The following is a 26519-nucleotide window of genomic DNA, read 5'->3' on the forward strand; positions in this document are numbered from 1 at the left end:
CAACCCAGTGATTGATATCATGAGCATCGATCCACACAATTGGGACACGATGACATGCATCAACCAAGTCAGCGAGCCTGACCACCCGATTCCGTTAGTCGCCTCTTACAACAAGCATAGTCGCCTTGCTGAAGACCTAAGTAGTTGGGGACATGAATTTGGTACGGACTACTTCCGGTTGTGGTCACGTGACCTGCGCAGGGCATTGTGGGCAATGCGTGCGTATCATAGATGGCGGCACTTCCGTTTCCTGTTGCATGCGCATCCACGATGGTGGCCCTTCCTGTTCCGAGAGGCGTGCGCCTCCAAGAGGACGTCACATCCGGTTCCGGGGGAGGAGGAGGACATAAGAAGTGCTCGTAAATGAAAAAAAAAAAGAAAAAGAAAAAAAGAAAAAAGCGCACGTAAAATCCTCAAGGAGGTTTTTTGTTGTTGTGGTGAAGAGGGTAGTCAAAGCAAGGATGAAAAGCGATCTACGTCTACGAGTGAAACACCACATATGTCTATAGATCTCTCTCATATGAATGTAAATATATATAAATATATATATATATATATATATATATATATATATATATATATATATAAACGTTTGTTTAAAGACACGAGTGACCTATTCTACCCCGGATCTTCACGGGTCTTGTGTAAATGTGAAAAGTGTGTATGTATGAATGTGAATAGACCAATGTGTGGATGGAACTAGGTGCAGATGAACGGATATCATGGTATTGATGTAAGATGAGTGTGTGATACCGCGTGTGAGGTGGGGGGTCACGGGATCTCGAGGTGGAGTGGGGTCACGGCAGGTGGGGTGGGTTCAACGGGTGCTCAACTCGTGTCACATGCGTTTTACAAACGTTCTCGACGCGTGTTAGGGGAATGAACTTCCGGCAGTAGAGTGTGTGTGTTGAAATGAAAAGTCAGGCGTCAATTAGATAAGGAAAATACAAGCACAGAGAGAATATATTATATGTGTTAAGACCAAGAACTTGAACATGACCCGGAGCAGGAGACCGTTACGCATTCTGCCTTTTCATACTTCAGTTGAAAGACCAAGTTAAGCCTCACATTCGCGCACATTCGTAAAGCTTTTGCTTTTGCTCATAGAATGAATGCGCTACCGAGTCGTATAATATCTATCAGCCAGGTATTGTAGGCCACGTCTGTGACCAAGAGTTGTCTCTTTACGTGTGTTTCCTTTTTTTCAGGCATTAATATATCAACAGTGTATATGCGTCATGGCTGTCAACGTTCCTGGATTAATCTCTGTTGTGGCGTTCTACATCCTCATCCTCGTCATCGGCATCTACGCCGGAAGAAAGGGCAGCAAGTCAAACAGTCTAACAGAGGTCTTCCTCGCAGACAGAAACATGGGCACAGTTGTGTCTCTATTCACTATTACAGGTAACATAGGCTCATCTGTGTCTTTTATTACTACAGTGATCCCTCGATATACCGCTGCCATCGGGGTCCATAAACCGACCCCGCGTTCTAGGAAAGATCGTTGTACAGATATTCATTGCTGAGGTTCACATTACCTAATGATGGTAGTGAATGGAACAGTGGCGCAATTATTTCAGTGGCATGGGACATGTAGATCTATCTAACACTGATCGTGGACGATGATATAAAATGCATGCGTAAAAAAATAAAAATACTTTGTATAAATTAATCAAAGTAGTGTTTATCAGGTCTTATTACTAAAATGGGCACATTAGTGTCTCTTACCCGTGAAGATCCAGGGTAGGATTGGTCTTCAGCAACCAATTCTGTAAAGGCGACTATGCTTGTCGTATGAGGCGGTTAACGGAATCGGGTGGTCAGGCTCGCTGACTTCGTTAATGCATGTCATCGTACCCAAATTGCGTTGATCGAACCCAGACTCGATTATTTATCGACCGCCGCCATACAGATGGCATGCTGAGTGCGGACTTAAACAATAAACAAAGAAAAAGCAAAGAAACCTCTTTACTAGCCCAGGCAGCAATCGCCACGTGATCACAAGTTGGACCATGGTAGCAGCGTTTAAATTATCCTATTTACACACAATAACATGTCTATGTACTTCTGCAGCTTCCTGGGTCGGAGGTGGGTTCATCAACGGCACTGCTGAGATAATATCACTGCAGGGATTAGCATGGACCCAGGCTCCATTCGGGTATTCAGCCTCTCTCATGATCTGTAAGTATGTACACGAACGGTCCTATGTAAAAAAGACAATTGTGTGCGGAAAATGAAAAAAATGACAGGTTGCAAGCGAGTGCGGGCGTTCTTGTATTCTTGTGATAACCCGTTCGCTGACCTGGTGGATACTGTGGGAATGATACTAAATGTAGCAGTGCCACACTTACAAACGAGTGTAACCTGTTATTTTATCTCATCTTTCATCAAAATACCCGGTTAAGGAGCAGGCATTTTTTCCATATCCCTGCTAACAGGCGGGGTACAAATTTCACGTAAATCAATCGGATCACATCTTAGGTAACTCACTTATTTCGCAGAACTATCGTTGAGTTTCCGAAAAGAACCGATTTTTATCCGTATGCATTGGGTAATGGGGAAGTAACTTGGTTCGTTTTCGTCGTCTGCTACGAGTTTTACTAACTGAGGATATATATTTCGGATCTGTACAAATGAATGACGGTAAGATAAATTCGTTGTCAACCAATACTTCTCGAATATACACAAGTCCATTCAACCATAATCCCCAAAAGGTCAGTTGACAACTTATAATCTGCCAGCGTATCCATGTATAAGTACAAGTATATCTACCCCCGAGCAGTGATACTCTATTTACTGGTAGTACTGTATCATGTATCCACGTATTGTTGTGTTTAGGTGGCTATTTCTTCTGCCCAAAGATGAGACGTGCCAACTACGTGACGATGTTTGACCCCTTCCAGGACCGATACGGCGCACGTGTCGGTGCACTGATGTGCATCCCACAGTTCCTCGCTGACCTTTTTTGGTCAGCAGCCATTCTCTCAGCCCTGGGTAAGTCAATAATTCTACAAAGCAAGGCAAGCAGCATGTTGTGGTAAGAAAACGAAGTCCATGGAGGTTGGTGAAACAAACAAAAGTTGACAGTAGAGGTGTACCACTTTGGTGATTCAAGCAGCCATTTCCAAACATTAATTGGTATTATAGCTAAAATGGATAGAATTATCATTAAACCGCCCGCATGTTATCAGAAATTAGCGGGCCATTGTAACTTGATAATGTCCTCATATTGCTTGACGACGGGCCATTATCACACCCATTTGGTGACGTCATAGGATAGGGATAGGTGACGTCACGTTCAATAGTGACGTCATCTGGTGTGTTCTATGACGTTTCCATATTTGTAAAAGGGGGACAGTGACATTCGTGTTGATTGCACTAAATGTTTCAAAACCGATATTGTTTATTTGATAACAAATTCCATCCATTTCAGCTGTAATAGCGGTAACGCTATTTTTCAGGGCATTATCATTCGTCGGTCAGTTAATGGAAGACCTCGGGCTTCTGCAAATGATAATACCACGAAAAATAGCGTTACCCTTATAATATTAATATATAACATTAATTTATAATATTTTTATGTCCTGAACAGGCGCAACCGTACATATCATCCTGGACCTGGACGAGACAATGTCCATCATTGTGTCTGCAGTCATCGCCGTCCTGTACACCTTTGTGGGTGGACTGTGGTCAGTTGCCTGCACCGACGTTGTCCAGCTCATCTGTCTGGCCGTGGTCCTGGTAAGTGACCAGGGAAGGTTCGCGTGCCTTACTTGTCACAGATACATTTTGTCGCTTGTGGAAGATATCTCAATTGATGTAATGTGATATCACACGGATACTATACGATCTGACTTCATCCAATGTTCACGACGACACACAGGTATAACGGACAGACATTGTATTCGCATGTAGGCCTTCAGACCCAGAATAGAAACATGGTTTACACGTGTGTTTTACAGAGAGTTATTTCGTAAGGAAGATACACAAGTGATTTGGTTTGTTTAGTGTTCAACGCCGCAGCAGCAATATTCCAGCAAATTGACGGTGGTCTGTAAAATATCGAGTCTGGACCAGGCAGTACAGTGATTGATATCATGAGCATTGGGATACGCTGACATGCATCAACAAAGTCAGCGAGCCTGATCACCCGATCCCGTTAACCGCCTCTTATGACAAACATGGTTTGCTGAAGACCAGTTCTAACCCGGAATCTTCATGTGAATATTAACAAGTGATTTATCTTTCTTCAAGATATAATTCAGGAACCTGGCACAGTTTAAACAGACATTAGCATTTGGCAAAACTGGCACTATTAACGTTATCAATATTGCCCTTCTTAACATTATAACTCTTAATACATATTTAGATCACTCTTCTAGATTGTTCGTCCCTCGATAATAAGGGCATACGCCAGTCACGGCTAATCTACTGTCGCTAATCGGCGACGTCTGGTTCGTGTGTGTTCATAATATTCACATCACGGCAAGTGGCCTGTGGTTTTCGAAACATGTATGACACATTTCGTCTAGACACAGTCCAACGACGACCCTCTCTGTATCCTATTATTACGACAGCCACATATTCATAACATACGTATTTACAACATAACTGTATATGACATGTAAGATCCTTGTATTTTCTAACAGACAATAGCTGCTCCTTTCGCCATGCTACACCCGTCGGTTGACCTCAGCAGGATTCAAGACAAATGGCAAGGGGAGATACTTCCTGAACAAATAGGAATTTTCATTGACATCTATTGTCTCATCGCACTTGGGGGCACAACATGGCAGGTCGTGTATTCTGACTGAAAGCAGATTGTTTCTTTGTTCGTTGTTTAACGCCGCACGCCGCAATAGTCCTGCTATATGACGACGGCATGTAAATAATCGGGTCTGGATCAGACAATCCAGTAATTGACATCATGGGCATCAAAATATGTGTTTGTTGTTTAACGCCGCACTCACCAACATTCCAGCTAAATGACGTCGGTATATATATAATCGGGTCTGGATCAGACAATCCAGTGATTGACACCATGAGCATGGCAACTGGGAGGCAACAACAGGCATAAACCAAATCGGCGTTCATGACCACCCGACTCCGTTAGTCTCCTCTTACGGCAAGCATAGTCGCCTCCAACGGCTAGCAGGGAATGCTGAAAACCTTTTCGACCCCGGATCTTCACGGGTCGAAAAGCAGATTGATTTAATTTATTAATTATATTTGAATAGCAGTAAAAGTGTAAAAGGCAATTGGTCTCCCTGTATGGGTGTATTCGTGAGTTCTCTTTTCACACCACAATTGTATTATTGTTAAAAGAAAGGACATTTCCATTTCCATCTCACATTCTTTTATCCTACTTCCTTGTCAGAATGTTGAGATCTAACTGAACCGGGATCTCCACGTGAATTCCTGAAAAGGAGAATAAATCTCTTGCACCCGCTACCACGCCAAAACTGCACACTGTTTGCGCAAGCACAATCAGTTGTTTTCAATCAATTAATGATTTGTTTCGATTTTTTTTCAATGGCAGATTGAATTATGTCGGTAAGATAAATTTGTTTTAGCAGGATCACTCGGGGTATATGTGGCCACATGCATTCTCCAATTCGTGGTATAAAACCCAACACAGGACGCATAAAACCATATACACCCCGAGTGATACTTCTACAACGTATTTAGTATGAACTCACCCTGGTCGTGAAGATGTTTGACCCTCGTGTTTCATGAGCAGAAAAAGGAGAAGATAGTATCATTTTAACGTAGTTATGAGGGCTGAACCAGCCGTTCCAACCTGACAAATTTGAGGAGAAACCACAAAAGAACCACAACGTTTATTCCAGGAGGTATACCAGCGAGCACTTGCGTGTCGGACACCAGAGCAGGCCAGGTCGTCCACCATGATAGCTGGCATCTTCTGTCTGTTGCTGTCTGTGCCCCCAGCTGTCATCGGCATCGCTGGAGTCTCGGCTGGTAAGAGTTATGTCATAACTGAAAATATTGTCTGATGTGTGAAGTCATTTGATATAATCCATCACCACAATCTTATATCCACCGAGGATGAACTCAAATTCTGCTAATGCATCATGTAGCAAAAGAAGTTGTTTCTTCGTTACAGTGAGTGAGTTGGGTTTAACGCCGCTTTTAACAGTATTCCAGTTATATTGCGGCGTGTCAGCTTAGTGTGGGAGGAAAGCCCGAAGTGATGCAGGTCTCAGATGTTTACCACTTCGGTGAAACCCACGAGCATGGGTATGGTGGTGACAAACCTAGAAACATAATCGGAACGAACCGGGATTCGAACCCACGATCATAGGTTTCTGGCGTGCCCAAGGGACGCAACCCTGCACAGCGAATCGCGGCGCCTTAGACGACTGGGCCACCCGTGCCCCCTCTTCAGGACAGAACCAGTATCATGATATCATAATATTCATAATATCGTAACATTCACACTCCACTTTTCTTACACTACGAATAACGCCATAAGTCGGGATCTTGAGGTTTCACATTTTATAAAAAATGAATAGAGATTTACTACCTTATACGTTTGTGACTGGCAGGCTTTTCCAGAAACAACGACACTTGGTATGTTAGAATAGGTTACCATTTATGGTCTTTCTCGATCAGTCGAATTACACTGATTCAATAGATATGGTGGGCTTTGGTGCTAAGTTCCCAAGGTTTCACAATTTTATAATGATTAGATTCATTCACGCTGCAGATTGGAACGCCACGTCCTACACGGGGGAAGTCCCTATCCCCCCAAGCCAGATGGGAATGATCCTGCCCCTGTCCCTCCAGTATCTCTGCCCCCTCCCCGTCGCCATCGTAGGTCTGGGTGCCGTCTCCGCTGCGGTCATGTCCTCCACAGACTCCAGTGTTCTCGTCACATCGTCCGTCTTTACCAAGAACATTTACAAGACTCTTATTCGCACACGGGTAAGCTTTAAGGTTCTTGTGTAGGTGACTTACGATAAGATACCACATGAATGATGCTTTATTATGGAATTAAGTTGATAATTTCCTATTAATTAATGGAGAGTTACTAGAATATGCTCCTACCACTTATGACTTCTTGATAAAACCTCTTGAGGAAAATATTAAAAAAATAAAACAGAACTGTTTGTAAACATATATTCACATCCGCTGATGCATGTACGCCAAAGTACATGGCTTTCATAATTTCTTGGGTCCTGAAAGATTATGTTTATCAATTACTTGCACGTTTGCAAAACATTCTGATGGGGTTGTAGTAAATAAAGAGCAATGAACAAAGATATATATGTTTGTATGATTTTAAGTTTGTCTCGTCAAAGGTTTATGTAAAAGCATTAGCATTAAGGGCGTTGTTGGTGAAGACCGCCTTCGTACTCCAGTAGATAGAGCGCCTGACCTGAGAGCGGAAAGTCGGGGTTGGATCCCCGGCCCCGTCATACCATAAGAGGTCAAAAGATGTTACTTTTTGTTATCCGGCCTGGCGCTAGGCTTTAAAGAGATAAGCCAAGGATTGATCGGCTCTGAGTATGCTGTGTCGCAGCGGGGTATCCATGTTAAAACTGGGGCATGGTATCTGATTGGGCTAGCACTATAAAACCAGCGTTAGTCCAGACTAGTACAAGAAGACGCACAGACTCATACCCCCCCCCCCCCCCCCAGTACAAGAAGACGCACAGACTCATACCCCCCCCCCCCCCCCTACTTCTATTTGAACATGTTTAATAGTTGATAGTTGTTTGCGATCTATAGCCTGTTTTTATATTGTGTTGCAAAATGATAATATATTTTTACATGCTCTCTAACTAGTTTTATGTAAATCTGTGATATTCTAGTTATTATACTGCCCTTCGTCGGCAGTTATACAGTTTAAAAAAATGTTGTTAATGTCAAATGTCAAATATGGCCTAAATATTGCCGATGTGACGTTAGACTTTAACTCACTCACTCACTAATAGTTGATAATGTGTCGCCGTAGCTCAGGTCGACTGTTACACATCTTCAAATCATACGATGCATGTTGGAGCCCTGCTGTTCGAAGTTCTACGTGTAAATTAATTGAACTTTTGTTTCAACATAATGAAATAATTGGATAATTGACAACCAACTGTCCATTCCTGAGCGATCAAACAACAGGATGACGTCACATATGTGTTTGTGCTTGGAATGAACTTGTTGCAATTTAATACATGCGCGTCGTACATATATGAAATAACTGACCAAAACATTAATTGTTTAAATGATTGATGTCTGAGGTTATACATAAGTATATATTATGCCCATCACCCAACTCATGACTCATCAAAACGTGATACTCCAACAAAGATAAAAGGTCAGGCTGCCATGAACAAACGTTTATCGCGACTTATTATGTTGATGAACGCTGATACTGTCGTGTGACAGAAACATGACGTCACAATCACTGTATCTCCTAAGGATATCAATGAAACATTTGGCAGGAAAAGTTGGGTTTTATTTGTCTAAAATATCGATTGAGCCATGTATTTAGAATAGTAGCCGCCCACGTGTCTTTTCCAAACTTTCCCACAATATTTCGAATTTCAGGAACAATTTCCCGAACACCATTTCATCCACGTTGTAGGAACGTGTTACAGAACCTTGACTTTTCAGTTGATAATGTAGATTCAAAGACACGTTACTTCCAGAACGCTTGACACTGCTATCAACCTGCAGATCATATAGTCACAGGTTACTTGTCTATTCTGGACAATATCGCCGCGAATAGGTGCAAGATTGCTGATGCGGCGTTAATAAAAAATGACACCCTCACTCTGGACAATAACAACCGTTGACATTTATTCAAATATGGACCAAAATATCGCGAGGAGCCTTCTGTCAATTGGGATCACAACTTGAACACAACTTATGGATTCTGTCGAAGCATATGCCAATCAATGGGCCAAAAGAGAAGAGGAACCTTTTGAATGTCGTTCAGAGTGGATTACGTCTGTGTGTGATGTTGTCATTGGCTGACTGCTCAAACTGAAAAAAGAGGAAACAGAATTGGAATAAACCCATTCTGTCTCAGCGAGCTGTCATCAAAAGTCTACTAAATTCCAAATATAGATACAGTGCTGGGTCCTGCAAATGTACAACCAAATCCTTGTCTCAAAGATTAACCCTAAACCTTAATACAATCAAGTGAGGGCTTTCTTTATCTTCACGGTTTAACGCCGCAATAAGCAATATTCTAACTATATGATGGTGGTCTGTACGTAATTGAGTCTGGACCAGACATTCTTTTGTTTGGTTACAACATTCAAAGCCTCAGTAAATCTTTCAAAAAGATGTATTATATGTATTAAATTTGGCGTTTCAGTGATACAAATGATGTCCGATGCAATTCCTTATTTTGACTTGTACCATATGTTCCCGTGTCTTTTTTCAGGTCAACAATAGGTTTGACTTTGCATGTGTTTGCGACCGGAGCCTCCGGCGAGACAGTATACGCTCTGGTTTCATAACTATTTCACAGTGGTTCATAAAAACATGCTGATGATACAGTACAATCGACTCGTCGTGACGATGCACATATTAGCATGATGACGCCACATTGTAACAGTTTCGCGCTGATGACCACCGTAAAGTGTATAAGCAGGTATGGAGCGATGTGGCTGGGGTGAGATTGCTAGAGTTCATAACACGCCCTTGCAATCCCAAGTATGATCTAAAGCGACTTATACAAAGTTTGAAAAGCCGTTTCGTTTACTGAATTGTGTTGCAGGCTTCCCCTCGAGAAATGATCTTGGTGATGCGAGTGACCATCATTGTGGCCGGAGCGTTAGCCACCATACTGGCCATCGTTGGGAAGAGTGTCTACGGTCTGTTCGTCCTCTCCTCCGACCTGATGTACGTCATCCTCTTCCCCCAGTTCGTCAGCGTTCTCTTCTCCAACACCGCCAACGCCTACGGGTCTCTGGTTGGCTTCATCACAGGGTTTGTACTCCGGGTAGGCGCCGGGGAACCCCTCATCCACCTCCCCACCTGTATAACCTTCCCGTTCTACACAGAGACTGATGGCCAGAGGTTACCTTACAGGACCCTCATCTGTCTTATTACGTTTGCTGTAATATACGGCGTGTCTCGGTTGGCTGATGTGTTGTTTGACAGGGAAATTCTGCCCTCAAAGTACGATGTTTTGAGACGCTCAAAAGACATACAGAGGGATGAGGCTGCGGAAGCTGAGGAAATGCTTGACAAAGGAACTATGCTTGACAAGGAAACTATGCTTGACGAGGGAAATAACAAGGCAGATTGTGATGTGATTGGCTCAAACAATGAGAAACTATCATAAAAAATCACAATAATAATGTTTGTAGTTTTAAGATGATAGCCACTTTTATGAAATATGCATGAATACCTAGGATGATGTTATAGCCAGATAAAATGTATTCATTACTGTGATCACACAGCTATATTCGGTTTGCATTTCTACAAATAGGTGAAATGAAGTTTAACAGACAACACAGTAAAACGGAAAATGCCGAAGCTACATGCGTACATGTATGTGGACATTTCCCGTTTGGCCTATGAATGTGTTACTGCGTGGACACATTACATAGCGATGAATTCAGATGAATCCGTATGAATATGTACATAATAGATTTATTATATAGTTAAGTGGGTGCAGTTACACCAGACTCTCAGTTTTCTGTGCCATGCGTATTAGAAATAACAACTTGTGTTAGCATTGACGATGCTTCTTGTTAACATTGGACATTGGATGGTTTCATGAACATGGAAGGATCAACAAATATGACAAGTGTGATTACGTATTTCGTGACTGATCCCCGTCTTCTGAAATAATCAGGTAACTAACCACCTGTCACATATACCAGCATTAGTTGGAAAATTAATGTCTACTTATTGTGTGAATGGCGGATGCTGACGACAGGGCGGGAAATGCGGACTCGTTTCGCCTGGTGTTATCAGTGGTCCATTCATGTAAATTACGACAGTTTGGGTGGCATTGGTATTTTCTTTGGCAAAGGAGCTGTTATTCATAGAACAGGATGTTTACGGATATGCAGACTCCTGATCTACTAGGGTGGTTCTGTAGGTGGAATTAGGTTGCCAAATTAACTGTTACTGCTGTTTGAAATACACCGGGTTGTGTTCGAATGTTTGTCTTCTTCATATGTTAACTATATATGTTCACACAACTCGTTAACACTGAATATTTACAAATAGTAAGGGTATTAGGATTTGTGTATACGCATACACATAAAATTACAGATTAAGATGCAGATAAAAAAGAGTAATGTTCTTGTAGATGTACATAACTCGTGTAGATGACGATGCAGATTAAATAATTATGTGCTTGTAGATGTACATAACTCAGATGACGATGCAGATTAATTAATTATGTGCTTGTAGATGTACATAACTCAGATGACGATGCAGATTAATTAATTATGTGCTTGTACATGTACATAACTCAGATGACGATGCAGATGAAAGAATTATGTGCGTGTAGATGTATATAACACATGTAGATGACGATGCAGATTAAATAATTATGTGCGTGTAGATAGATGTACATAACTCAGATGACGATGCAGATGAAATAATTACGTGCTTGTAGATGTACATAACTCAGATGACGATGCAGATTAAATAATTATGTGCTTGTAGATGTACATAACACACATAGATGACGATGCAGATGAAAGAATTATGTGCTTGTAGATGTACATAACACACATAGATGACGATGCAGATGAAAGAATTATGTGCTTGTAGATGTACATAACACACATAGATGTCGATGCAGATTAAATAATTATGTGCTTGGCGATCTACATAACACATGTAGATGACAATGCAGATGAAAGAAGTATGTGCTTGTAGATATACATAACACATGTAGATAACAATGCAGATTAAATAATTATGTGCTTGGCGATCTACATAACACATGTAGATGACGATGCAGATGAAATAATTAAGTGCTTGTAGATGTACATACAGTATACAGGTCGAATAATGCTGAATGTGCGCTTAACAACATGAACTCATAACTGACTAAAGATTTATTGATTGGTTTTGTTTATTTCCTTTAAAAGGTGAAAATCACATACATGTACCGTGAACTGTGTGAGAATTACTGATATTGTTTATTTCTTTTAAAAGTTGAATATCACAAACTGTGAATTATGTGAGAATTACAACTTTTAAATTGGTTGTATTCATGATAGGACATCTTATCATGACTGGATTAATACTCGATTCTAACCGATTTGTACAGGTGATTTAACAGTCACGCCCCAATGGAAGCCAATATTTATCAAAGAACACTTTTTACTTAATAATAATACCTACAATACTAAATACCAAAATGCTGAATTTTTGTTGCTACAGTATTTAAAGTATGTGTAGCAGGCATACGTTTTTTGTAAGGAAACATGATAGAAATCAATTATGAGAGAGTATAGCAAGTTTTACATTTGCATCGTTATTACACTTTGCACATATTCCCTGTAATAATATAGGTCCTTTTACATAAATGAATCCTCATATTTATTGACATGATAAAGTGCAGAATAATGGATATCATTTTCAACATGGTGTTCTTGCTATGATCCACAAAATTCCTCCAAAGAATACTGATCCATTCTCTGCTTCAAATCCAAAAGAACAAAAGAGGAGTCTCTCTTACAAGCTACCAGAAACCTGCCCACTCCTAGGGTCAGTAATATGAGAACTAAAATGATGCAATATATATAATATCCTCGTGATGCGTTTTCACAAAGCGATCTCCCGAGTGCGAGGGCATGAGAACACATACATTTTGTGATGCCAAGGTTTAAACACCAGTAGGATATCTAAAGTGTATCATCAATCAATTTCGGGTACACTTTGTAGGCATTGGGTTGACTTGTACACGCTGACCTTCACATGGCAGTTGCTTCATTTCGTAAACTAGAACATTGTTTCTGCTAATGTTGGAAATCAAACCTGACACAGAGAGGATTGAATTATTATTCAATTAAACAGTTGTGTTTATTTCATAAAATGGAGAAACTAAAAATGATATGTAGAAAGTACGAACATATTACGCCTCTTCTAATGCAACTTCACTGGCTCCCATTCGCAGAGCGCATTGAATTTAAAATACTTGTCATAAGAGGCGACTATCGGGATTGGGTGGTCAGGCTCGCTGACTTGGTTGATGCACGTGGATCGATGCTCATGATTTCACTCACTGGATTGTCTGGTCCAGATTCGATTATTTACAGAAAGCAGTCATATAGCTGGAATATTGCTGACTGCGGCGTTAAACAACAAACAAACAAACAATCAAACAAAACTCAGGTCTGGAAACAGTCAGCTCCTGTTTGTACCCCCAACTGGAACTATGTCACTTGGTGACAAATGCTTTGGAACAACATTCCCGTCAACATCAAAGTGCCAATTGACCACCAGACTCCTTCAAACGCGCCTTTGAGCAGTTCCAATTTGGAAATGGGCGCTACTTATTTTTTTAAATATTGCATTAATGCAGTGGTACTTCATTCTGGATTACGGACGAGTTACCTGGGAGTGAGGCAATACAGTAGGGCAAATTCTCTCGACTGGCATGATACAAAGGACGAGGCATGATCTCAAAGCGTGGCAACATGGTATTGGTTAACCTATTCCCCTCGACTGACACTCGGCTTTTTTTCTTTTTATATTAATTTGTTGATGAATTTCATTTTACACATCTTATATATTTAATGATGTACTCACAAAAACTAATTGAGACAAGTTGATTTTAATGTGGATTTTAAAAAAACTCTAAAAGATTTACCAGAAAGTTTGCAATCTCACAAAAGTAGGGAAAAGGAATGTTTCAACGTTGTACATGGCTTTACCATACAAGGAAAAACTGCATTCTTAGATCCATTTGTCATCCATATCTCCACAGTGAGTGAGATTAGCTTTACGCCGCTTTTAGCACTATTCAGTACATGTCACAGAGCGGGGACACCCAAAATTGGCTTAACATATTGTACCTATGTGGGGATTCGAACCTGGGCCTTCAGCGTGACGAGCGTGCGCTTTAACTTCTAGGCTACCCTAGCGCCGCTTTATCTCCACAGACCTTTACCCTTAATCCCACCCTCCATGTATGCAAAATGAAAAACATATACTTTGTGATATCTGTATGTAATCCATACAATAAATTAATGTTCATTCATTAAAATATTGATGGGTATTGGAAATTGTCTCTCTATTGATAGGGAACTGAGAGGAAATATCTCTGGGGAGGTGTCCGACTTCATCATACAAATTGAATGACAAAGGAATTGACTTAAACAAATTAGCTCATTTCATGGAGTAACAAATAGGAAACAATATAATGAAATAATGAAGTCTTTGCATGTCAAAGGCATTTACGTCATGTTGATATCAGGTTTCCGCCACATGTGTTTATTCATCGGAAATAATAGACCAGAGAACAATAGAGTGATGTTATAAAACTTTTATTTCGGTATATATAGTGGTAATTCAAATAGAGATTTTGAATATTAACATTAATCGATAAATAATTTTCTAAATACCATTCTTTACCATCGATAATACAAAACACACTTTTTTGTAATGCCTTTAATTCCAAGTGTGATATACTACCAACGTTTGAATGAATCTAAATGTTACGCGTAAAAAGGGTGTCGAAATCTTCTACCTTGTCAAACGTATATAAAATTATCTTCACACGCAGAGCTTCGTGTTAATATTCATACATTTTGATGTTGAAATGTTGTATAGCGCATATAAAAGAAACAAATTATCCAGAAAAAATAATTAAGCATTAAACAACCTGACACACACTTGACATGTTTGTTTGTTGACTTAACATCCATGTGTATTGCACACGCCTCCAATCTGTTAAATTTTACCCGACTGCGATAAGACATGCTCAAGACACATGAATGATCATATCTCAATTAATAACCAAATCGTTGATTAAATAATTACCCCGAAGAAGAGAAAATGAAACATGAGAACCACTGATTGCTATATTCCAGACGCCATCGTCCGAACACACACATTATAGACGGGGACAGAGGGTGTTAGCACTAATTACACCTTAAAGCAATACACGGATGACCAGGTGAATGACGACCACCAAAGGTGATAGGGTTATAGTATGAGATAGTGACGACATAACGCTGTTACATCAGTACTTGTTGCATAATATGTAATTAAAATACCTGAAAAAAGAAGGGTAGGTAATGTTTTGAGCACATGAAGACGTACTTGCGCATTTATTTTGTTTTTGTGACGTATCAAAATGGCGGAAGCATGTTGCTCTGAGAAAATACGGTGAGCATTTCCTCAACCAAGTCCCCCCTTTAAGCCATCACAGTACACCTAGCGACTGAAATACTATAGAATAACATGCTGAGCAACTCTGGACGCCCAAAAAACAACCGAAAATCCAGCAATAAACGAAAAAAGAAATCTTTCCAAGCGGCTCAGACACGAACTTAGGTGACATCCCAGCCACAACAAACATGGCCGACTTAGTCACGAGAACTTGCAACTCAAAAAGTCCGTCATAGATCAAAGTTGAAGGTCTATGAGGGATAATATGATTTTTGTCAACATTCCAGATACCGAAATGACCACACATTTGAAAGTTCCGAAGTGGTACTAAGAGACTTCATCCAATCTAAACTGCATTTAGACGGCCAGAATATAAAATTCTCAACGGCAAGGTGACACAGTTATACCAAGCCCCCTCATAGCTAGATTCATATACACCGAGAGGGACACAGTTAAGAGGGCCGACAGAGAACTAAAGGGAACCCATTTTTCAATTACTGAACAATTTCTTGAAGAATTCAGTAGTTACAGAAGAGATGTACGTACTGTTGCCGTTGCTGAGAGATGCAAACAAGAACAATAAAAGAGCTTACATGACGTTTGACAAACTGTATGTAGATGTGATAAATGTCAAAATACACAAGTTATTCATTAAATACAAAAATAAACCCACAAAACGCTGGAATTTAATTACACGAAGCACACATGGGTAGCCGACATCTGCAATGGGTTACTGCGCATGACCGGATGTCGGGGGATGTATCATAAGATACTCACCAAATGAAGCAAAATGGAAATGTCTGACACGGAATCAGGTGAAGAAGCAGCAACTCAATCCTCAGTAACAAGCAAGGTAAAGAATAATCTGAAAAAAATATAGTGATAAAAAGAAAACAAACATAAAATATTGTATTTGTTACATAAGCAACATTGTAAGGTGAACTCAAAATATATTTCCTGATTAAAATGAACATAATTCTCTATAGTGACAACTTTAAGCAACGCCACCACTGCGGAGGGCCGCCAGAGGTTCCTGCAACGTAGAAATGTACGTTATAAACTACTGATTACTTTATAATGTCCTAACAAAGAAATTTTCACGACAGGAGAAGCAAAGAAAAGGAAACCCTTGAATCCCGGAAAAAATGAAAATGGACAATGTGTCAGAGCCAAACATCACCAACGTGAGCAAACCTCCCGAAACATCAGGGGTGAGCTTCCCTTCTCCTGGAGAAAGTACCCAACACAGGGACCAGCGGACTGACGTGTCCCACTTTAGAAAGCCAGACGAAAATCGCTGTTCCTTGTGTGGGATAGAGAGGGATGGGCCGGGGGAGCAAGAGAAGGGTCCCTGGGTCGGCTGTGATTGTTCCCAGTGCATGTACTGGGTACATCACAGATGTACTGGCCATTATGTGAAGGACAGGGACCTTACAAAATTGAAATCAATTCCCTTCTATTGTCCTCGGCATATTCCATAAAATGATATAATTCAATGTACGTGTTCGTTGTTAAATTCACTGTGGCGTTGGGGAAGGGGTGTTTGGGACGGACAAGGGCGATTAACTGTTTATGAAATGTCTCATATTTACTTACATTCTCAAGTCTGTCAATGTTGTGGCATATCCTATCGATGAACGTCAGTTCTTGATATTGTGTCATGTTGAGGCCGTAGTAGAGATCACTGTATACGGGTTTCACTCTCCCTAGCAAAGTCTTGGTTCCCAAGCCTCATTCCAGCTAGGAATAGGTACACAGACAGTGCATATGTACGAATGGAATCAACCATGAAAGTTTAATTGTCATTCTTGGCAGTGAGCATCCATTTGGCGTTTCCGTCTGCTGTTTAAATTTGTTCTTTGCGGATGGCATCTCAGACATATGGTAACAACAGTTCCCTGGTTGTTCCCAGGAGCAAGATCTCGAGTGTCTGCCACGCCTTGTGGTGATCGGAGGCGTTCTCACATGCAGACAATGCCTTGGGTGTTTTATATCTGAGCATACCTGCCAAACCTTTTATGACTATAGGCCACAACGACTTAAATATGCCACGAACCATGTTAATTTCCTTATGGCCGGGACCGGGACAAGTAACAGGCGACAAAAAGCCGGATGTTCACTTATTTCACAATCTTGAAGGTTGTGTGACGTCACCATGTTTTGTCGAAAGTCATCTTACCCACTGTAACAGTCCTGACATATGGCGCACTGATAATTGAGGCAATTAGTCGAGATGCCAGGTTAAAGGGGCATCACACCCAACCACTGTCCACTGTCTACCACCCCCTACATTGGTTTCCACAATAATGTGCTGTAAGACTCGTGTTCACGAATCGTATGAACAGGAATATACATGTGCAGGATTGCCAATTACTAAGTTTGGTTTGTGCATGCTCATTGCTTCGCTAATTGCATATTGTTCACAACATGTGTTTGTCTGAGTGATAACAGTCATACCGGACGCGCCAATTCCTTGCAAGGACCTGGATATTGTCAAAAAAGGTAACCATATCCCCAGATAGAGAACATTTAACACTGCCAATAGTTTTAAGCCATTTTTGAATGGTACTGTACGAGCCACAAGGGCTTGAGGCTGCATTGACACTACACCCAGCCTTACTACCTGTCATGAGAAACAACATGAGATTCAGCACAAACGTGGTCCACTTTCACATGTGGATAACAGCTGCTCATAACATCGCACTAGCCTGCCCATTGTTTGTTTCCCCGATGCATCTGTTATGCCTGTCGCACCTTTCAAAAAGGCAACTGTGACAGTATTTCTATGGTCTAACCAGTCTTTGCTGTCAAATGATTGAAATGTATTAATATTCCATTAAACATTTGTTTTGCAATTGTCCAAGTGCATTGGTAATGACAGTTGCCATCTATGCCATATCTACCATCGACGATGGTCTGTGCCACCTCTTTTGCATTTAGCTTGTCACACGTAGTCACAAAATGTTCTTAGGCATATCCGTAACATGGCTGGCTGACACAAACATTTCTGGGTTGGCGTTCAGAGATGCCTGTCCCTTATTCCTTGTATCACTGCAACTTGAATTGTTTTCACTTCGTGTTTTGTGGACGCAACTCTGTGAAACCAAGGGAGAATTCCACATGATTTAAACAAGGACAATCCATATTTACCAGTACGTCGGTTTGCAGCGTTGCAGAGAGATGATTTTATCTGATATTTTGAGCCTTTAAATACCCCACTGTGAGACTTGTGTATATTTCTCGACCAATGAGTGAGTGAGTGAGTTAATATTTAACGTCACATCGGCAGTATTTCAGCCATATCGTGACGAGAGGTCATACATTTATGATACATATATTTAGACGAAATAAAACCTGTCAACGATGGACAGTAGAATAACTAGAACATCACATATCTGTTTTAAAACTAGTTGAGAATATGAAAAGGCAGTAAGTATTTATGAACAATACAATATAAAAATGGGCTAGAGATCGTCAGTCACTGAAGGGAGATCACCATATTAGGGACCATGGGAACTTACAGTCCCTTTGCTTCCTGCATGGACCCCGGCAGGATTTATACCATCCCTTCAGTAACTGGTGACAGTGTACCAGATAAGCCAAAGATTAAAATGACGAATATACTACGTTTAAAAACCTGGCATGCATAAACATACTTCGAATGATATGGGACTTACTTACCCTCTTAGGGGGGACAATAATCTTACGCTACTTCAACCCCCCTCGAGGGTACAGCCTCTAACAATCTCCGTTATAAATAAGCACTACCAATTTATAAAATAATACACTAAATACATCAACATTTATGAATAAGTTCAATTTCTTTAAAAAAACATAATACTAAAAGAGAACTAAAATCATTAAAAAGGTCCTGAATTGTTTTGACACTGAAATATTTATCCCTTGTGATGGAAAAATCAATACAGTCAAGCAGGACGTGCCTGACCATGATTCTTTCACCACAAGGGATACAAAACGGAGGATCCTCAGCTTTTAATATATACTCATATTTAAAGGGGCCAATACGACATCGTCGCATAATGACTTCTTCAAATCTGGACTGACAGCCCAAGTAAGTGTAACAAATATTTGGTTTAATTTCATGTAATTTATTGATACCTACTTGGGTATCCCACTTCTTTTGCATCAGATCACGAATGTAAGATCTAATTGCAGGTTTATAATCAGTGTAGGGGATGAGAAGTGGTGTCACAGATTTGGTGAGTGCTGCTTTAGCAGCAGCATCGGCCATTGTGTTACCAGTAATACCAACATGGCTTGGTAACCAACAAAAGACGATGTCGTACTGGCCAGTATCAAGATCATTATGTAATTCTAAAATTACAAGTAAAAGTGGATGATCACAGGACATATTATTGATCGCCTGAAGACAGGAAAGGCAATCAGAAAATATGATGAACTGTTTATGTTTAGATTGTGTATGTATATATTGGAGAGCTGTTAAATCTGCCTGAGATTCTGCAGTAAAAATTGAACTGGCGTCTAGTATTCTTGACAGTGGCACTAGCAACTGCACCACCGTTCTTGGATCCATCTGTAAAAATAGATTTGTGTTATAGGTGCCTCTTAGTTCATAATATTTATGCTGATAAAGTAACTGATTTGTATCTGATTTCTTTAGATTGGTTAACTTCAGATCGACCTGTGGCTTTATAAACTGCCATGGAGGAGAAGACAAAATCTGAGTGGGAGATATAACTATGAGGTTAATGTTTGCATCAGAAATGACAGGTTTTATTCTTATTTCATACAAATCCTCATAAGAAGGGTGAAAAACACATTCAAATGCAGGATTAGTTGGATTGGAATAAAGTTTAGTTACATTTTGAAATACTAATTTTAAGCAACGGGATCGCTCGTCAGGGATGGCTCGTCAGCCTCCACGCACAGACTACTAATGGGAGAAGTTCTGAAGGCACCAAGGCAAAGCCTCAGACCTTGAATGGTATCAAGTATTTGTAAATTACTTTTACAGGCTCCACCATAGACGATAGAGCCATAATCTAATATAGAGCGAATCAGCGATCGGTACAGGTTGAGTAGAGTTTTCTGATCCCCACACCACATTGAATTGGAGGGGACACGGGTGGTCCAGTCGTCTAAGGCGCTGCGATTCGCTGTGCAGAGTTGCGTCCCTTGGGCGCGCCAGAAAACCTATGATTGTTGGTTCGAATCCCGGTTCGCCGCGATTATGTTTCTAGGTTTGTCACCACCATACCCGTTCTCGTGGGTTTCACCGAAGTGGTAAACGTCTGAGACCTGCATCACTTCGGGCTTTCCTCCCACATTAAGCTGACACGCCGCCATATAACTGGACCACTGTTAAAAGCGGCGTTAAACCAAACTCACTCACTTATTTGAATTGGAAACAAATTTCAGCAAGTCTAGGGCCTTCAGGCATCTATTTTTTTAATGTTTTTATGTAAGGTAAAAATGTCAAATGTCTGTCAAAAATTATACCCAAGAACTTTGCTTCGTTGACAACCTTAATAGGATTGCCATCCAAAACTAATTCTGGGTCTCTATGAGGCTTGCACTTCCGTCAAAAGTGAATGCAATTTGTTTTAGATTTCAAAAATTTAAAACCGTTTCTAAAGACCATTTATGTATTTTATTAAGACATAGTTGTAATTGTCTTTCTATAGTATGCATTTTTTTCCACGACAAGATACGTTAAAATCATACACATTAAGCGATCCATCAAGTGAATCATTTAAAACTTTTGAGATACTATTTATGTTAATACTAAACAAAGTAACAGACAAAATTCTGCCTTGTGGGACACCCTGATCCAGACAGGGTAGAACCCACGCGGACTTGAAATTGCCTGTCAGTTAAAAACCCGGATATAAATTGAGGCAAACGGCCTCGCAATCCAAAGTCATGTAAATCTTTTAAAATACCATGTTTTCACGTAGTGTCATATGCTTTTTCTAGATCTAAAAAGATAGACACTGCATGCTGCTTGTTCATTATTGCATTCTTAACGAGTGACTCCAATCAAACTAAATGGTCAATGGTACTGTGATTTTTTACGAAAACCACATTGAATATTTGTTATTAAATTATTGGATTCTAAGTACCATGTCAGTCTATTTTGACCCTGCGTTCCATGGTTTCGCAAACGCAACTAGTCAATGAAATTGGTCTATATTTTGATGGATCGGTATGATCCCGTCCAAGTTTTGGTATTGGAACAATTATAGCTTCTCGCAATGAAGAAGGTAATTCTCCTGACGTCCAAATTTAATCAAATATTGTTAAACGGGTTTCTAAACATGGTTGCGGTAAATGTTTTAAAAGTTGATAATGTACATTATCAGACCCTGTGGCAGTATCATGCGGGAGTATCATGAGCCTGCCCAAGAGCAGTTTTGAGCTCATGGATGGAAAATATTTCATTGTAATCTTCCCCATTATCTGAATTAAAATTTATAGGTTTCTTTCCTTGATGCTTTTGATATTTTTGGAATTTAGGGGCATAGTTAGAGGAGGAAGAATGTTGAGCCAGAGTTCCGCCAAGTGTAATAGCAATATCAGAAGTGTCGGTTAATAATTCATTCCTATTTTTAAGGTGGTAGATAATAGATTGAGAACCCTTACCTTTAATTTTCCGAATCATGTTCCATACCTTAGACATCGGCGTACGTGAATGTATCTTGGAGATATCATTTTGCCAAGACTGTCGTTTATTTTGCTTAAATGTACGTCGTGCTTTAGCATTTAATATTTTAAACTTATTCAAATTGTGGACCATCGGATGGCGACGGAAATAGTGTTCAGCTTTTTTCTTTGCCTTCCTAGCTAGTTTGCAATCATTGCTGAACCATGGCTTACGAATGTGAGGATTTGAGGAGGACTTCGGAATACATTCATCAGCTATTTTCATAAGATTATCAGAGAATTGTTTTTAGGATCAGTAGCATCAATAAAAACATTAGGGTTTGTAGATAGGACTACATGTAAAGCCCAGTTTGCCTTAGTAAAATTCCATCTTGATGATGGAGGAATGTCAGATGGTGTAACAGATTTTAAAATCATCGTGGACTGACCATTCAAAGTCGTCAAGTAAATTAGAATCTACAACTGACAAGTCAAGATAAGAGTAAGTTCCAGTTACCGGATGTAGATACGTAGGAGAACCATCAGTAAAAATGCATAAATCGATAGTTAAGAAAAAATCCTCTGTTAATTTTCCTTTGTTAATGGTATCATTACTACCCCAAAGTGACCATTCAAATCTCCCATGATGACACATGGCTTGGGGAGCTGGTCATACAGTGCCGTGAGACCATACTGTCGGAGAGAGTACGATGGTGGGACATACAAAGAACATAAAGTAAAAACAATATTTAATGTCACACGTACTGCAACAGCCTGAAGCGGGGTTTTGAGGGGAACAGGACTGTGAATGATGCCCTGCCTCACCGTAACAGAAGATCCTCCAGTTGCTTTATCACCCGGAGGTGAAAAGAAATGGTAAGAATCGTAGTGTCTTACGTCAAATTTATCAATATTTTTAAGGAAGGTTTCATGTAAAAAAATTCAGATGGTTTGAAGTCTTGAATTCAGAGCTGAAGATCATTAAAATTGGTCCGAAGTCCTCTACAATTCCATTGTATCAAAGTGGGAGAACAACTAATGGGGGTTCAATTGGAGATCGCAACGGCAGCGGTGGAGTGACCTCCATAGCTAGAAGTTCAAAAAGGTTATGAACCTCTAGTGGGACAGTTAAAGGTGAAGGCACCTCAATATGTTTGAGGGCCTTGGATTCTTTTTTTGTTTAGTTGGGTTTTTTTTCTTTTCTTGTCGTGGATACATTTGTTTTCATATCAGGAACAGGTTTACAGGTTCAGTTTGTGAAGCTGCTGATGAAGTTGTAGATTTGTCAGTATGACCTTCATACAAGACGGTCTATTCGTCAGAAATCCAGTTTATAGCCGTTTGGCACCCAGTATCCACTTTGAGTGGAAAAGAGGAGACTGCAGCAGAATAGGTTAGTGTAGAAGAGGAAGGATTAGATTCTTGATCAACCAATTTCTTGGCATCAGCAAAGGAGATGTCATTAGTGTACTTTAGTTTTAGAACTTTTGTTTGTTTTATAAAAGCGGGACATGATTTGAAAGAGGACATGTGGTCACCGCCGCAGTTGGCACACCTGATGTTATCAGTGCCATCATGATGTTTACTGCAGGGTGAGCAAATTTGGGTGGCATTACAGGATTTTGCACCATGTCCTAAATGTTGACAGTTAAAACATCGGAGTGGGCTTGGAGTATTAACATCCACACCGATGTTAAAGTACTCAGCTATGACATATGAAGGGATCTTTGGAAGAGCAAACGTAAACAGATACGTTGGTTGGTTTGTTGTTTAACGCCGCACTCAACAATATTCCAGCTATATAACGGCGGTCTGTAAAAAATCCAGTCTGGACCAGACAATCCAGTGAATAATATCATGAGCATCGATCCACGCATTTGGGATCGATGACATGTATCAACTAAGTCAGCGAGCCTGACCACCCGATCCCGTTAGTCGCCTTTTACGACAAGCATAGTCGCCTTGTCGTAAAAGGCGACTAACGGGATCGGGTGGTCAGGCTCGCTGACTTGGTTGATACATGTTGGTCTTGGTGATGGTATCGCCTTCTTTCCAAATAAATCGTTTGGCAGACGACACACCTTGTTGCTGCATTTCTGTTCTAATCTCCTCTTCAGACATATTTAAGAAGCTCTTTGCACGATCTCGTACAATGACTCTACACGAATTTTATGTTTTGTGCACTGAGACAACAATCTCAGTATTTGCAAAATGATGTGCATTGTGAAGATTTTGAGATTGTTGTCTCCTGGCACACTCCAAAACCAGTGACCCAGACCGGAGACGAGTAACATTTTTAACTGTTCCACATATACCTTCAATTGACTTTGAAACAATGAAGGGGTTGATTTTGAGAGAATATAAGGATATATTCTAAATCGAAATAAACCATGCACAGGGCATTGCGTGACCAGCCGATTGATGAAGGTGAAGTTAGGGTCAAAGTGGTGTGTTGGGCAAAAGGAACACTGTTCCTGGCCTCCAGTGCCCTCAACCACCAGAATCCCTTCCTCCGCCGACACAGGGGCGCAACCCACGGCAAACGGTTTGTGAAATCTGGGCGATTGAAAACATAATTTTTTTAGAGAAGGTTCACTTAAAATTTCTTAAACTGATAGCAGGTCATCGAAATGCAACACCAAACTATATGATTAATAGGGAGCTTGAAAGGGGACCGTTACGACGTAAATTGTAATAACATGGTAAATTGTAATAAACTGCAGTAAAATGTAATAACACTGCGGTAAAATGTAATACTGTGGTAAACTGTAATAAAACTGCGGAAAATTGTAATAACCACTGCGGTAAATTGTAATACAAGATTATTGATTTGCCATTTTACATGAAAGAAACATGAATGAAGTTTAAAATGTGTGACCAAGCTGTTTGGAAATCAATTTGCGGACTTTGAAACGACTGATTGATAAATTCTAATGTACATTAAATTCTTGATGTTTGTATTTACTCAGAACAAAATTCGAAATCCAGTGTTTGTCCGACCCAAAGATTATCGATTCCAACCTCCAGCATGTTTAAGGGGGAAACAAAAAAAGCGATTTTGTTTCAATTTCTGTCATTCCCATTGAAACACAGATGCGGCAAATTGTAATAACATCTCTTAAGCATTCCGATTTCAAATTGAATGTGCGTTCCAGTATTTGTTGGACCTTAACAAGATCAATTCCAACCTCCAGCATGTTAAAGGAAATAAAAAAGACGATTTTGTTTCAATTTCTGTCATTTCTATTGAGAGACAGGTGCGGCAAATTGTAACAAACTGCGGCAAATTGTAATAACACTGCGATAAAACCTCCAGCATGTTTAAGGAAATAAAATAAGCGCTTACCTTCCATTTCTGTCATTCCTATTGAACGACAGGTGCGGCAAATTGTAATACCAAGTGCGGTAAATTGTAATAACATCTCCTTATCCTTCCGATTTCAATCTGAATGCGAGTTCCAGTGTTTGTTCAAATTTATTCCAACCCCAAGCATGTTTAAGGCAATAAAAAGTACGATTTTGCTTTAATTTCTATCATTCATATCATGTGCGGCAAAAGTTTACAAACTGCAAAAACTGCGGCAAATTGAACAGAAGGAAATTTATGTGCATCAAAAATGTACAAGTAATCTACATGGTTGGTTTGGTTGTTTTACGCCGCACTCAGCAATATTCCAGCTATATGACGGCGGTCTGTCAATAATCGAGTCTGGACCAGACAATCCAGTGATTAAAATCATGAACATCGATCCACGCGTTTTGGGATCGATGACATGCATCAACCAAGTCAGCGAGCCTGACCACCCGATCCCGTTAGTCGCCTTTTACGACAAGCCTAGTCGTTGATAAAGACCTATTCTACCCCGGAATCTTCACGGGTCTAATCTACATGGAAGTTGAACTATACATCACATTGCTACCACCATCGAAAATATATATAAGATTACATGTTTTGTCATGACACACGATCCTTCAAATATCCAATACATTTATTATGTCCCCATTTAATTTATCTTTCAACAGCCCGCCCTGGAAAGACTGAAAGGACCCATGTCCAGACATTAAACTCCCATATGAACTGTAGAAGAAGAGGCAATGAAATTGTTGATATCCAAATATTCGATAACAGAAAAGAGAGATACAGAATGATGGACAAAATGAACAATGAACCAACCGTGTAACAACGATGCTAGAGTCAACGAACCCTGGTGTTTTAAAATCGTGAGTCTCGCTCAACAATATGTGAGGGCATGATGTCTTTTTAAAACTATTTTTTCCAAAATATGTCTATTATTGCATACCATTCGAACGCATTCTCTTCTAGAAGTAACCAAGCGTTGATCCAATTTCTTGAGTTCTGTTGCAACACCGCTACTTTTTTCCATAGTACATTTTAATTCTACGCACACTAACAGTTCTTTGAATAGTAATGTGTGGGCAATATATGCGTGGTCGCAGATGGAGAAATGATCTTGTGTGTTGATGGAACTGATGGGACACTTGCAAGAAAGATGTAACAGTCTTGCACAATAATCTGTCAGAGGACTTCTGGCCTAGCT

General features: G+C 40.2%; 1 protein-coding gene across 1 annotated transcript; it reads left to right on the plus strand.

Moving 5' to 3' along the window:
• Positions 1-1238: 1238 nt before the first annotated feature.
• Positions 1239-10315, plus strand: LOC139458679 (high-affinity choline transporter 1-like). The gene is made up of 8 exons (XM_071240093.1): positions 1239-1404; positions 2074-2181; positions 2839-2994; positions 3593-3741; positions 4650-4796; positions 5850-5979; positions 6728-6945; positions 9746-10315. The coding sequence occupies exons 1-8, from the start codon at positions 1239-1241 to the stop codon at positions 10313-10315; spliced, it is 1644 nt and encodes a 547-aa protein (XP_071096194.1).
• The last annotated feature ends 16204 nt before the right edge of the window (positions 10316-26519 follow it).

This window comes from Haliotis cracherodii, unplaced genomic scaffold, assembly GCF_022045235.1.
Source record: "Haliotis cracherodii isolate W230 unplaced genomic scaffold, xgHalCrac1.p SCAF_13, whole genome shotgun sequence".
Classification (NCBI taxonomy): domain Eukaryota; kingdom Metazoa; phylum Mollusca; class Gastropoda; order Lepetellida; family Haliotidae; genus Haliotis; species Haliotis cracherodii.

Coding starts and splice junctions, on each gene's coding strand:
- LOC139458679 (XM_071240093.1), top strand. CDS start 1,239: ATGGCTGTCAACGTTCCTGGATTAATCTCTGTTGTGGCGTTCTACATC. Junction 4,797..5,849: donor TTGGGGGCACAACATGGCAG/GTCGTGTATTCT, acceptor CGTTTATTCCAG/GAGGTATACCAGCGAGCACT. Junction 6,946..9,745: donor AGACTCTTATTCGCACACGG/GTAAGCTTTAAG, acceptor ATTGTGTTGCAG/GCTTCCCCTCGAGAAATGAT.